This window comes from Drosophila sechellia, chromosome X, assembly GCF_004382195.2.
Source record: "Drosophila sechellia strain sech25 chromosome X, ASM438219v1, whole genome shotgun sequence".
Classification (NCBI taxonomy): Eukaryota; Metazoa; Arthropoda; class Insecta; order Diptera; family Drosophilidae; genus Drosophila; species Drosophila sechellia.
The window spans coordinates 4,551,490-4,566,938 of NC_045954.1; the positions used below are offsets into that span (position 1 = coordinate 4,551,490).

The 15,449-nt window shown below is 40.0% G+C and overlaps 1 protein-coding gene across 1 annotated transcript; it reads right to left on the reverse strand.

Moving 5' to 3' along the window:
• Positions 1-3,308: 3,308 nt before the first annotated feature.
• Positions 3,309-15,117, reverse strand: LOC6612462. Its single transcript, XM_032725091.1, has 30 exons — positions 14,848-15,117; positions 14,730-14,793; positions 14,391-14,682; positions 13,558-13,674; positions 13,216-13,482; positions 12,095-13,142; positions 10,894-11,459; positions 9,956-10,654; positions 9,276-9,809; positions 9,099-9,218; positions 8,922-9,041; positions 8,745-8,864; positions 8,568-8,687; positions 8,391-8,510; positions 8,214-8,333; positions 8,037-8,156; positions 7,860-7,979; positions 7,683-7,802; positions 7,506-7,625; positions 7,329-7,448; positions 7,152-7,271; positions 6,975-7,094; positions 6,798-6,917; positions 6,621-6,740; positions 6,444-6,563; positions 6,267-6,386; positions 4,599-6,209; positions 3,963-4,529; positions 3,647-3,886; positions 3,309-3,584 (listed from the first exon to the last, which is right to left on the reverse strand). The coding sequence occupies exons 2-30, from the start codon at positions 14,738-14,740 to the stop codon at positions 3,363-3,365; spliced, it is 8,214 nt and encodes a 2,737-aa protein (XP_032580982.1). The 5' UTR covers positions 14,741-14,793; positions 14,848-15,117; the 3' UTR covers positions 3,309-3,362.
• Between the last annotated feature and the right edge of the window lie 332 nt (positions 15,118-15,449).

Below are 15,449 nucleotides of genomic sequence, written 5' to 3' on the forward strand. Positions count from 1 at the left end.
CCGTGTGCTGCGATCGTTAATCACCGCCAGGGGGTTAAGCCGGCGCCTAAGGGTTAAGGCGCTCCCCCGGCGAGGGAAGTGCGTGCCATCCTGCAGGATCCCATCTCAAAACTCACCCACGTCATCGTCCCTGGTCCTTCTGTATATTTGTCATGACATTGCAGTTTTCAAGTTAAGTTCCTATGGAATTTTCATTTTCACTCGGCGAGTACCAAAAATATTTATGGCTGGAAAAGCGAGGGGAGGGGGGGTGCAAAAAATGCAGAAGGCGAAGGAAGTGTAGGAGGAAGCGTTGACAGACAAGCCCCAAGTAATTTGACCAAGTTCAAAGCAATGTTTTGAGTGCCGGCAATAAAAAATGAAATATTGAGATTAAGCTAAACGCCACTTCTAGTCGACGGGGGTATTACCCTGTTACCAACGCCTCATTCTATTGCAATATTTTTATGCTCTTATATCGCGAGCCATAAAAAACACACAGTGCCAGATTTTGTGTGTCCCGCAAAATACTTGTATTTTACGACCTAATTGAACGATATGTGCCATTCCAAGTTTCTGCGCTTTTGCAGGGTATTATGATGGGCACGAAAAAGAATTGAAGGGAAACTGCATTCATTCCTTAATGTGCCCCAACAGCTTGTCAAGTCTTTGTTTTTCTTGTTGCCTTTTGTTGTCAGCTTAAGCTGATACCGCCCACCGCCCACCGCCCACCGTCCAATGTCCATCGCCCCTTTAACCTCTCAGTGGACCAGGGGGGTCCACCCCGTCTTCGCCTCACTAAACCCATTAAAACGTCATAATCAACATAATCATAAAGATAATGCATAACAGAACAGAGGGGAGAATTTGTACGCTGGTCAGCCATTTTATCCACACCCCCATTGCTTGCTTTCTTCCCCTTTCTTCGCTACTCTCTCCTGGCTTTCTCTCATTATTATTTCGCCAAGCTCGGCCACAAAAGGCGACTAAAGCCTGACCTTTGCTTAATTATGGTAATTAGCACACAAAAAAAAATGGCCAAGCCGCGCCAAAGAGGCAAAACCAAACGGAATGGAACGGAACAGAACAGAACGAAACGGAAGGGAAGGCAGGAGACCAAGAATAAGAAGAACGGGGCGGCAATGGGGAAGGACGCAGGTCTCTTGGGAGCGAGCGAGCTGAAAGCTAAGCATGCAAAATTACTGACCCAATGCACAGAAAGAAATGAGGATGCACTTCACGCTTGGAAACTTAAAATTTACACACATCTCTCATTTTTCTTCTCTCGTCTTCTTGTTTCTTGGCCCACTGTTATTTAGGGTATTAAAAAAAAGTCTTAATTAGTGCAGCTTAAGAAGTTAAGAAGGTTTGCTTTTAGTGTATTGGCAGGACTTTAAGCTGGAGCAGCAGCTGCAAGTCTGTCCACTGGATGCGAATGTGGATGATGACGTTGACAACGACGAGGAAGGACCAAAGCTGCTGTCCTGATATAAATATTAAAACATAGAAAAAAGCACAGGACAGCGAGCGAAAAAAGTGAGCAGCAGGCAAAAGCTGAAAGCCGAAAGTGAATTGCTTCCGCATTTTCGTTCGCTTTAAGCGCTGCTCAAGTGGCGACCATGCCCCCAAAAACCACCCGTCCCCAAAAAAAAAGAACTTGCAATAATATTATGCAATATTTGTTTCACTTTGTCCCGGCCATGCTTCACTTTTTTTTTGTTGCGCTGCTTTTGCGTTTAATTTGCGCATTTCATTTCATTTGCCGTGAGTTTGCGGGCCATTCATTTTGTGTTTGCTCTGGAGCAAAACGGTGTACGAGGGTTAAGGCTCTCGCACAAGCGGCAGCCGGGGGTTATGGGGTTAAGGGGCATCCCCGGCTAAGTGGGGACAACTTCCGCTGCTGTCAAGTTGAGTTGCGTCCTTTGTTGCGCAAATTATAACAGTCTGCAGTTTTCATTTTGCACTGCAGTTTCGCCTTCAAAATTCCGCTGCGTACTTCCAGGGGCGAACTTCTTATCAAAATTAGCTCGAAATAAATGATGAAACGGCGGCCAAAAAATCAAATGCCTTAGTACGCCCGCATAAAATAGGAATTGAAATACTACATAAATCTAGGAAATATAAGAAACATATCGTCATTTATCGTAAAGTAGGTAGTACCTACTAGGTACATGTGTACCTATGTGTGGAATGGAACGTTGTGTGCCGCTAGCTGATGCCACTTTTTCTTCAAGTTGAACTCTCTTGAAAGGTCAACTGTCTGCGGCTGGCATCAATATGGTATCAAATGTCGGATCGACTTATTAAAGAGTTTACCCTCACTTACACACACACGCACGCAGGCACAGACACCGACTGGCTCACCCTCACAGAGACACAGGGAAAAAGGACGAGACAAGGACTTGGGGCAGTCAGTAATGTGTAATTTATTGCTGTGCTCAAATTGAAACTAAGCGCCATTAAAAAACAATAAACTAAACATTTAATAAATTCAGACCAAACAAGAGCACACATATGTGTACACATGTGTGGTAAACACCGAAGCACACACATACACACACACCAACATACAAACAGCAAAAAACCGTTCAAAATAAATTGACCAAATCTGTTGGATAAAAGGATTTGAAAGCAATTAATTGCTAGCGCATAGAATACATCAAAATGCCCACACGCTCGCAATGGCTGCAACATCTGAAACAACCCATAGAAATAATATCAGCGAGAGAAGAAAATTGCACTTGCTAAATAACCGAAAGTATACCGAAATTCAAAATCAACTACATATATAACAAATTTTAAATTCGACAATGAACTAAAATTATTTTCATTTGCATCCAGATCATTGCCCAAAAACGATTGCATAGCTTAAAATATATATGTTCGGTAAATTAGTAACAGCTGTAAACAAAGGGCATTGTCAGATCAACATTTGATTCTCAACACGCATGCCCACCACTAGTTCGTTAAATATTAAAGCTAGGTGTATTTAATTAATTTTGGCGAATAACTGTCAAAATTGAACATTTCTTGGCTGAAATGCCCCCATCCACTTTGATGCCATCTTTGAAAAATTGTTGGATATTTTTTCATAACTTTATTAGTCGTGTAATTTCGATTTACCAAAAAACTTTTTGCCACGCCCAATATCAATCGATATATATCCCAGAAAAATGATGAAATTTTGCGTTCATACTAGCTGAGCAAGGGGTATCTGATAGTCGGGGTACTCAACTATACAGATCTCTCTTATTTTTATTAAAAACTAGTCAACAACCTTTTTATATATCTGTATTATTTATTGAGGATGTTGCATTTGTTATTAAGTCTGGCGATTGTATGTGTAAATGTAGATTCTTCATAAGCTTGTAGTGTAAAAGGTTTTATATAGAAGACTTCTTCTCTTGACTGCGGTGCAAGTGAATAAGTGGCTTCTTATAATTGAGCAGACGCCATTTCGTGGATCGCTTTCTTCCGATCATCTTTAGAACTCGCTTAAGTTTGCCTTTCCGAAACCCAGTTTTCTCCATTAAAGTCTCCATGCGTAGAAACTTGCTTTCCGCAAAGGAACTAATTACCTTGCGATAGGAAGCGTTTAGTTTCAACTAGGAGAGTAAGGAATGCTATAAATATTTTCAATCTATTATGAAATAGTTTCCAAGCCTACCGGTTTGCCAAATTTAGAACTTTGGGGAACCCCCGAAATTTCAGACCAGAACGCGTACAAATAAAACTTGCTGATACGCCACTTGGGACGCTTAATTTTGCACATGTGCTTAAAAATCTTACGCAAACAGTCTTTCGATAACTTTGTTCGCTCCCTGAGATCCTTAAGAGTCCTATATTTCCGACCTGCATAGGCCATTTGAATAAAACCACCAACGCTTTCGATCGAACGCAATGCGAACTAATTAAAAAAAAAAAACAAAAAGTACAGGTGCTCTTTTAAGAGTGTTCATTTAAAAGTATTTATTTATGTATACCTGTTCATGTATATCAGCAGGAGGAGGTATTGAATGCAAAAATTGACGAGAAGATGGATAATTCGGTGGATAAGTCCTTTGAGAACTCATCGGTGGTAAATTGCGTACAGGAAAGTGCGGACGGCCCCTTGGGTAGTAGAAATCATTTCTCATCGGGGGGTAGAGCGTGTAATGATCGTAATGATAGGGAATACCCATCGGATATGTTCTGGGAGATGGCTCCCCTGGATAGAAGTAATGGTGTCTCATTGACGGGCTAATGTCATATGGTTGGTATCGTGACCCTTGATAAAAGCTCTGATAAGACGGTTCCGCATCAACGTACATGGAATGATGCAATCTCATTGGTGGGGGATGATTCACATGATACTGACTGCCCGGGTGATGCATAGGCCCTGGATAGGCCCTATGATAGGGATAATAGCCCCTTGTTGAGTAGGGATGTGGAGCATTCGGATAGTTTAGCTCCTCGTACATCTCCGGTAATCGTGAGAATCCGCTTGTCGGTGCCGAATGGTTAGGTCTTATCATCTTCTTTGCTACGGCAGGGCTTGAAGTCGATGTATTCTGAATAATATCTCATATAACTTATATGTTCTATAGCACATAGAATAAAACATGCCGTTGAAATCTTACCTGTTTTTTTACCAGTGGCTTATTTGCGGAAAGCTTGGGAATTTTATACTGATGCATTTCAGTACTCTTTGGATCCTTATTTGCATCATCATTTTTACGTTTTGTGGTCTTTGATTTTTTCACCTTTTTGTTCAATGCTTTGGAATGCTCCTTTAATTGAGAAGTTTTGGGTTGAGCAGCTTTTGGTTGAGAAGTTCTTGTCTCAGCAGCTTTAGAAGTACTAGGCTGCATATCTAGCTCAGAAATGTTTCGTCCGGATGTTTTGGGTCTTGAAGCCCGTTTATGTTTAACTGGTTCAGTTATTTTCGGATTGTCGATCTTGACATCTTCTTCTTCGTTTTCACCTTTTTTTACTTGTGATTCAGAACGATTGAATTCAAAGAGCTTTGAGTTCATCAACTTAAGATTTTTGGAAGATTTAGTTTTATGAATATTTGCATTTAAGTCTGAAATGCAAGCCTTGGAACTGCTGGCGCGCACGGCTGTTTCAGGTTTTGTAGGTTTTACAGTTGGTTCAACGATCTCAGGATTAGATGGCATTTCGAAATGAAATTGCTTTACCACCTGATCGTTTGCATCTTCTTCGATAGTATTTTCTTTAGGCTCTAGCATAACCTTGCCCTGCTTCTTTGCATTTCTATTCTGGCTTTTATTGACTACTTTATTATATCTCAATTTTTGTACTTTGTTTATACGTTTTAAGTCCTTGCGTAAAGGTTCAAATGTTTTGGCGCAACGTCGCTCAGCATCTGCTTTGGAAACATTAGAGTCGGAATCTTTGAATGACTTCTTAGGAATATCAGGTAAGTTACCCTTGGCATTAAAGAATCCATTCAATGAATTTTCCTTGAACTCCTGCGATTCTTGTTCTTGGTAACGTGGTGCCCAAGACTTTTTGACGTCCTTCTTAGCTGGCCCATAATCTGTAGAGCTGCGAGGGTTCACGTCTGCATTCGAAAATATATGGGCACTCGGCTTTAGGATATTTTTTGGTTTACATCCATTATCCTCTGGTTTTTTCATTGAATTCAGAGCTCTCGGCAGTTCTGTCAATCGAGCCCCAGGATTTTTTTCTACCTGGTCATTTTGATCGTATGCTGAAGTGCTAGTAACAGCATAAGAATTATTCAAAGATTTTTTAATTGGATCCAGTAAAGACTGCCTCTGGTAATCCATTCTGTCATTTCCTGGTTTTTTGGTTCTTATTGGGATCCTTGATGGCTTGTGCTTTGGCAGCACTGGTTTAACAGTAATCTTACTTTCTGATGGCTTAGAATTGGGCACTATATAGCGACTTTGAATAGGCAATTCAGCCCCAGAATTTCTTTCCATTGGAGTGTATACTTTAGTGGCACATTTCTTCAAATTTATTTCACTTGGGTCAGGCGAAACCTCTTTATGACAATTAGTACCAGCCATCTTCGCTTCATGGATCTCTGCACTATCGTGCTTCACATCTGCAGAATATCCAGTATTCATTAAATCACGCTTAAAAGCTTTTAGGTTACAAGGCTTAATTGTGCCAACATTGGATGATCTGGGAGCTGCTGCTAGGGGTTGATCTGGTCTGGGCTCTCTGATGGGAGCGCTTTGAAGTTCTTTCTCGAAATGCTGAAATAAAACATTGCAATTGTAAAAAACCATAACTTTTAAGCAGTGTAAACTAACATCTTGGGATTTCGGTGCAATCTGACAGTTTTCATTAGTTTCATCATGGCTCTCCGACGAAGAGGAACTGGGTAACTCATCGAAAAACATTAGAGCGCTTTGATGATTTTTCTCGAACTGCTGAAATAAAAGATAGCAATTTTAAAAAACCATAACTTTTAAGAAGTGTATACAAACGTTTTGAGAATTCGGTGTCATCAGATAGTTCTGATTGGTTTCATCACGGCTCTCCCACGGAGAAGAACTGGGTGACTCACCGAACAACATTAGAGCGCTTTGACGATTTTTCTCAAACTGCTAAAATAAAACATTGCATTTGTTAAAAACCATACCTTTTAAGAAGTTTATACTAACATCTTGAGATTTCGGTGTCATCTGACCGTTCACATTGGTTTCATCACGGCTCTGCGACGGAGAAGAACTGGGTGACTCACCGAACAACATTAGAGCGCTTTGACGATTTTTCTCAAACTGCTGAAATAAAACATTGCAATTGTAACAAACCATAACTTTTAAAAAGTCTATACTAACATCTTGAGAATTCGGTGTCATCTGACTGTTCACATTGGTTTCATAACGGCTCTCCGACGGAGAAGAACTGGATGACATATCGAACAGCATTGGAGCGCTTTGAAGATTTTTCTCGAACTGCTGAAATAAAAGATTGCAATTGTAAAAAACCATAACTTTTACAAAGTTTATACTAACATCTTGAGAATTCGGTGTCATCTGACTGTTCACATTGGTTTCATCACGTCTCTGCGACGGAGAAGAACTGGGTGACTCACCGAACAACATTAGAGCGCTTTGACGATTTTTCTCAAACTGCTGAAATAAAACATTGCAATTGTAACAAACCATAACTTTTAAAAAGTTTATACTAACATCTTGAGAATTCGGTGTCATCTGACTGTTCACATTGGTTTCATAACGGCTCTCCGACGGAGAAGAACTGGATGACATATCGAACAGCATTGGAGCGCTTTGATGATTTTTCTCGAACTGCTGAAATAAAAGATTGCAATTGTAAAAAACCATAACTTTTAAAAAGTTTATACTAACATCTTGAGAATTCGGTGTCATCTGACTGTTCACATTGGTTTCATCACGGCTCTGCGACGGAGAAGAACTGGGTGACTCACCGAACAACATTAGAGCGCTTTGACGATTTTTCTCAAACTGCTGAAATAAAACATTGCAATTGTAACAAACCATAACTTTTAAGAAGTGTAAACTAACATCTTGGGATTTCGGTGCAATCTGACAGTTTTCATTAGTTTCATCATGGCTCTCCGACGAAGAAGAACTGGATGACATATCGAACAACATTGGAGCGCTTTGAAGATTTTTCTCGAACTGCTGAAATAAAACATTGCAATTGTAAAAAACCATAACTTTTAAAAAGTTTATACTAACATCTTGAGAATTCGGTGTCATCTGACTGTTCACATTGGTTTCATCACGGCTCTGCGACGGAGAAGAACTGGGTGACTCACCGAACAACATTAGAGCGCTTTGACGATTTTTCTCAAACTGCTGAAATAAAACATTGCAATTGTAACAAACCATAACTTTTAAAAAGTTTATACTAACATCTTGAGAATTCGGTGTCATCTGACTGTTCACATTGGTTTCATAACGGCTCTCCGACGGAGAAGAACTGGATGACATATCGAACAGCATTGGAGCGCTTTGAAGATTTTTCTCGAACTGCTGAAATAAAAGATTGCAATTGTAAAAAACCATAACTTTTAAAAATTTTATACTAACATCTTGAGAATTCGGTGTCATCTGACTGTTCACATTGGTTTCATCACGGCTCTGCGACGGAGAAGAACTGGGTGACTCACCGAACAACATTAGAGCGCTTTGACGATTTTTCTCAAACTGCTGAAATAAAACATTGCAATTGTAACAAACCATAACTTTTAAAAAGTTTATACTAACATCTTGAGAATTCGGTGTCATCTGACTGTTCACATTGGTTTCATAACGGCTCTCCGACGGAGAAGAACTGGATGACATATCGAACAGCATTGGAGCGCTTTGAAGATTTTTCTCGAACTGCTGAAATAAAAGATTGCAATTGTAAAAAACCATAACTTTTACAAAGTTTATACTAACATCTTGAGAATTCGGTGTCATCTGACTGTTCACATTGGTTTCATCACGGCTCTGCGACGGAGAAGAACTGGGTGACTCACCGAACAACATTAGAGCGCTTTGACGATTTTTCTCAAACTGCTGAAATAAAACATTGCAATTGTAACAAACCATAACTTTTAAAAAGTTTATACTAACATCTTGAGAATTCGGTGTCATCTGACTGTTCACATTGGTTTCATAACGGCTCTCCGACGGAGAAGAACTGGATGACATATCGAACAGCATTGGAGCGCTTTGAAGATTTTTCTCGAACTGCTGAAATAAAAGATTGCAATTGTAAAAAACCATAACTTTTAAAAAGTTTATACTAACATCTTTAGAATTCGGTGTCATCTGACTGTCCACATTGGTTTCATCACGGCTCTGCGACGGAGAAGAACTGGATGACTCACCGAACAACATTAGAGCGCTTTGACGATTTTTCTCAAATTGCTGAAATAAAACATTGCAATTGTAACAAACCATAACTTTTAAAAAATGTATACTAACATCTTGAGAATTCGGTGTCATCTGACTGTTCACATTGGTTTCATCACGGCTCTCCGACGGAGAAGAACTGCGTGACTCACCGAACAACATTAGAGCGCTTTGACGATTTTTCTTAAACTGCTGAAATAAAACATTGCAATTGTAACAAACCATAACTTTTAAAAAGTCTATACTAACATCTTGAGAATTCGGTGTCATCTGACTGTTCACATTGGTTTCATCACGGCTCTCCGACGGAGAAGAACTGCGTGACTCACCGAACAAAATTTGAGCGCTTTGACGATTTTTCTTAGACTGCTGAAATAAAACATTGCAATTGTAACAAACCATAACTTTTAAAAAGTCTATACTAACATCTTGAGAATTCGGTGTCATCTGACCGTTCTCATTGGTTTCATCATCAGAAGAACTGGATGACTCCTCGGACAACATGGGCTCTGGCAAGTTGAACCCGAAATCATATGTGGGGTTTCTTATCGGCAATATAGTATGATTATGCTCCGATGCCACATTTTTCAAATGCTCTTCAAAGGTGGCACTAGTATTCACGGGCATGTCCGGTAGTGGAGGGGATGGTGATTCAAGACGGGTTGGTTGGCCCAACTGAAAATTTATTTCCCCATTTGATTTAATTGGCTCGTGGAGAAGTGGAACCTTTGGAGATCGACGTTTCCGGTTACGTGCTCGTGAAGATCGTGAAGAGTTCGAGCTGCTAGAGCTGCTAGAGCAGATGGAGCAGCTCGAGCAGGTGGAGCAGGTCGAACAGGATGACGAGGATGATGAACTGGAGGATGAGCTGGATAAAGAGCGTACTACACAGCGTAATGAAGGCGAGAAACGAGATGAATGCTTTGGCACGCGACCTTGCTTAATCCGTTCATCTGACTTCTAAAATTAGTAATATTTAAAGATATAAATATAATATATATATATAAATAAATATAAAATAAAAATAATATAATATAAAATGAAATATATAGATACAATATGATAACAATGTACTTTAGTTAACATGAAATATATTTCACACTTACCGTAGTGTTTCGAACTGTATTGTTTGTGCAAGGACCTGATATTTCTGTGCTTTCTGCGCTTTCCTTCGACGGCTGTTTCCCTTCCGTTGTTGGAAGTCGTGGAATGGTGTTTACACTGGACTCGCTTGAGTTGGTTGGCCCCGAAGATTGTGGCATATTGAAGTTCGCTACGGTATGCTGATCAGCATAATCAAGGAGTTCTGGGGATTTAATTGGCGATATTGGTGTTATCGGCCCCTGTTGGAGTATTTCGGCAACGATTGATAGTATAGAATTCGTGCGAGTGGGTGTTTCTGGAGGTACGGGCTCAATGGGTAGCGGTACCTGTACGCTGTTTGGTGTCTGATTCATTGATGCTTTCGGTTGAATTGGTGCTTTCGGTGCCTTGGGATTCTTCGGAGTCTTGGGTACTTTAGGTTCCTTTGGCGTTTTTGGTACCTTGGGTGCCCTAGGCGCTTTAGGTTCCTTTGATACCTTTGGCGTCTTAGGTTCCTTCGGTACCCTAGGTGTCTTTGGTTGTTTGGGTGTCTTTGGCTCCTTAGGTGTCTTTGGCTCCTTAGGTGGCTTTGGCTCCTTAGGTGGCTTTGGCTCCTTAGGTGGCTTTGGCTCCTTAGGTGGCTTGGGCTCCTTAGGTGGCTTTGGCTCCTTAGGTGGCTTGGGCTCCTTAGGTGGCTTTGGCTCCTTAGGTGGCTTTGGCTCCTTAGGTGGCTTTGGCTCCTTAGGTGGCTTTGGCTCCTTAGGTTAGGTGGCTTTGGCTCCTTAGGTGGCTTTGGCTCCTTAGGTGGCTTTGGCTCCTTAGGTGGCTTTGGCTCCTTAGGTGGCTTTGGCTCCTTAGGTGGCTTTGGCTCCTTTGGTGGCTTTGGCTCCTTTGGTGGCTTTGGCTCCTTTGGTGGCTTTGGCTCCTTTGGTGGCTTTGGCTCCTTTGGTGGCTTTGGTACTTTTGGCGCCTTAGGTTCTTTGGGCACCCTAGGGGCTTTTGGCTTAGCATTCGGCTTGGTTTGAGCCGTTTCTCCCTGCGCCGATACCTCAGAGGGCATATCCGTCCCCGGTTGCTGGTTGACCACTTTTTTAGCACGTGGTTTTCTGGGAGCTTTGGGCTTGTCGGTCGGTTGTATTGGTAAATTCGGAACAACATCAGCGTTTGGAATCAGCTGACTATTTGGTATTGTAGGTTCTCCACCATTAGACTCCATGACGCCGGAACTATTGTCATTAAGTATATTTGTATTATTGGTCTTATTGGCTCTCTTCGTGTAGGTCCGCTTGACACGAGGTATAGGTGCCTGGGAAGAGGTTTGAGGAATCTCAATTTCAGTTCCGGAGGACTGATTTGTAGCCATGGCCTTATTGACTCTCTTCTTATAAGTTCGCTTCGGAGGAGGATTAATTACTTTACCGATGGATTGTATTGGATTGCGAGGAACAGACACCATTGATATCAGCGGATCCGGTGGCATCACAATATTAATTCCGGTATGCTCCACAAGTCCATTTGGTATTGTAAGTTCTCCTCCGCGAATCTCCATGGCCACATATTGATGTTCATCAAGTATATTCGTATTTGTATTATTTGAATTATTTGTATTATTTGTATTATTTGTATTATTTGTATTATTTGTATTATTTGTATTATTTGTATTATTTGTATTATTTGTATTATTTGTATTATTTGTATTTTTTTTGTATTATTTGTATTATTTGTATTATTTGTATTATTTGTATTATTTGTATTATTTGTATTATTTGTATTATTTGTATTATTTGTATTATTTGTATTATTTGTATTATTTGTATTATTTGTATTATTTGTATTATTTGTATTATTTGTATTATTTGTATTATTTGTATTATTTGTATTATTTGTATTATTTGTATTATTTGTATTATTTGTATTATTTGTATTATTTGTATTATTTGTATTATTTGTATTATTTGTATTATTTGTATTATTTGTATTATTTGTATTATTTGTATTATTTGTATTATTTGTATTATTTGTATTATTTGTATTATTTGTATTATTTGTATTATTTGTATTATTTGTATTATTTGTATTATTTGTATTATTTGTATTATTTGTATTATTTGTATTATTTGTATTATTTGTATTATTTGTATTATTTGAATTATTTGTATTATTTGTAATATTTGTATTATTTGCCTTATTTGTATTATTTGTATTATTTGTATTATTGGTCTTATTGGCTCTCTTCGTGTAAGTCCGCTTGACACGGGGCTGAATCACCTTTCCGATTGATTGTATTGGACGATTTTGAGCAGCAGGCACTGTTGGAATCTGCGGAATCGTCATTGAGTCATTGGTTTCATCTGTTGGCATAGTGCCGACCTGCAGCGGTGGGCATGCAGGCCAATTATGGGCGTTTGGAAAATTTGGAACTGAAGATGTTGCCGTCGCATTGGGCTTCTTCGGTCTCTGCGGTGCCGCAGATGCATTTTCCTTCTTGGCTGCTTCCCTCAACATCTTGGCAATGCTGGGATTTGATGGCGCCGTAGTGGTTCTCTTGACCGGCCGTGGCTTTCTAACCTTGTAGACGGTTCCTCGTGTTGGCTTTGCAGCTGCCGTATATGTTCTGTTAGCTGGAGTGACGAAGTCCATATTTATGTCACTTATCAAATCATATGGCATATTATCATCCATGTTAGATTGTGTGTCCACTGGATGGGTTTCTGTGCCACAAGATGAAGTTGGTAGTTCATCATAATCCAAATTTAAATCATCAATTAAATCATAAATTGAATTAATAACCGAATCAGAATCTGTGTTATTTGGCTGCTCGTCGTTTATATTATTGGACGTAGTTGGTAATTCAACCATGGTTGTATCGTTTTCTATTTTACAAACTATATTATTGGACGTAGTTGGTAATTCAACCATGGTTGTATCGTTTTCTATTTTACAAACTAAATCAGCATCTATTTCAGATTGTGTAGCAGTGGGCTGAGTTCCTTGATCGCCAGACTTATTTGGAAAATGTGACAAATTATTGTCTCTATGGTTGGGAATATCGAAAATTGAAAAATTGGTATTCGGTTTAGATTCTACATCAGTTGGTAGTTCATTGTCTTTTGAATCTATATCCATTTTAATTGCCAGAACCGGTTCCTGTCTTATATTCATGAATGGAGTGCATGAATTAGCCGTTGGCATTGGCAAAATTACCCCTGGCTGTGGAAAAAGTAAATAGATCATTTCTATCGCCTTACCAATATGGCATTTAAAAGTATTTCTGTACACGTACATCTTGTACCTGATCCGCAGCAAAATTTTCGTTTCCCTCTCCATCCTCGTTATATGGTTCCATTTTAATTTGCAAAAAGTTATTCGGATTCGCTTGCGATGTTGGTTCTTCGGCAATTGGCCAAGGAAGTGCATCCGGACCTACATTATTCACCGGTTGGACCGCATATTCGGTTAGGGCCTGACTTGGCTGATCCTGTCCAACGGTATCCTCCTGTTCGTCCAATCCAATGGAGCTCCAATCAAAGTTGTAGTTGGGTATCGGACCCTGTCATTAATTAGTCAATTTTTCGAGTTGTGTTAGCGAAATTAAAATTGATAAACGCTAATACGGGAAACCTACCTGATATAGCACACTGGTTTCAGCACTGATATCAATATGGCTTGCATGCCGCTGGATGAATTCTATAAGTTCGTGATCCATATTGCTCAATGATAAAACTTGTCTGCTCCGATTGACCTGAAAGCCAGAGACGAAATGAATTCAGACGGATTGTTGAAGTCGATAATAAGAAATGAAAAGTCAAAGCCACCTATGCTGATTTGTTTTTCTATAAGCCTTCAAGGCAAAAATATTCATGAACACTGAACGGGCACACACTCAAATTACCAAATTTTCTGAAAAACTTTTAGGAGCCTTGATTGTTTAAGCAATAACTACTGTCCATTCCATCGCATCTTAATCAAAATAATTTAATAATGTATATATATATTCGCTGTGGGCGCGATCGCGATATTCTATAATTTTTGAATTGAAAGCGTTAGAAGAGGCGTGACGAGTCTTTTTGGTCGGTCGGTAGAAATTGGCAAGACAAAAAAAAAAAATAAAACGAAGAAAAATCGAACATTTTTTCAAAAGTGTGGCCGTCGCACATTTGGAAGTGTCAAATTTTTTTTGCCAAATGGGGCCTTTAAAATAAGAAATATGACAGAAATATGTAAAAAAGGATGACTTGTGTAATCTTTGCATATGTAGTAGTATTGAAAATTTCGTGTGCTGAAAAGTTTTTGCATGGCAAAGAACTTATGCTGCTCGAATTAACGAAGGACGAAGGTTGGGGCTCGCATTGGCCTATAACTCTGGTGGCACAGTGTAAGAATATATGTATGTACATGCATGCAAATGTATTTATATGTATGTATGTATGTACAAGAACCTTTACTAAAACATCTCACCAGCGAATTGGAGCTCTGCATGTTGTCTTCAGTCCCATTATCTGTGAGACTATTAGTAGCACTCGCGGTTTTGTCGTTTTCCGAAAAACTCATTATTGTTAGAAGTTTTAATTTTTTTCTTTTTTTTTTTTTCTTTACACAGCACAGATGTTGCTCGACTCGCTGACCTATTGTAACTGAGAATAATTCCCCCTCCGTTGACAGACCCAAACTAAACTGGACGTATATGTCAGTGCTACCTAGATTGATAAAATAATTCGGCAAAAACGAATACGATTCGCAGTACTGAAAACTACTAAAAGTTAAAATAGAATTAACTTAGAACGGTGGTAATCATACCAAAGATGCATCCATCCCTGCCAGCAAGTTTCAATGCCATTCCAAAGATATTCCACCTGGCGGGCTAAATGTTCTGTTTATTAATGCGAATTTCAATTCGGCCAAATAATATGCTTACGTAATTTATGTATGGTATGTCCAAAATGCGATCGGCAGTTGCAGTTTGGTGGTCCTTTGGCTGTGTAGTGCTATGGTGGCTCCTGTTCGCCATTTGCCTTCATACGCACCGTTGAGCCTGGGCATTTGATTGCCAGGTCCTGGCCAGGACCTCCTGTGCCTTGTTCCTCATCCTCGCCCTCGTCCAGTTGGCTGTGGCTGCTGTTGCTTTAGCAGCTCTTGTGGTTTATTATAACTGCATATATCATGCAAATATCCACACATAAAGGGGGCGGTAACCAGTCCCCCCAATTCCCGTTTCCCAGTTCTCAGCTCCCAGCTCGCAGTTCGCCAAAAACCCCCGAGCAACCGAAAATCCAAACACAAACACAAGCTGCAGCAGGAGCTCGAGGGTGAGGTCTGATGGGTGGGAAAAGGATGGGGGGCGGTGGGTGGAGTAGGAGGTAAGGAGATCCTTGTAGGTCCTTGTATCAGAGCATGTTTGGTTTCTGGGGTGTGGCTGGCCTTTTTTGAGGGCTGCAGTGACAGGTCCATGCACAAATTCGGTTTTTGCATGCTTAGGTGGTCGCCTTCTTTTCCCCCAGCTCGTTTACGAGAATTATT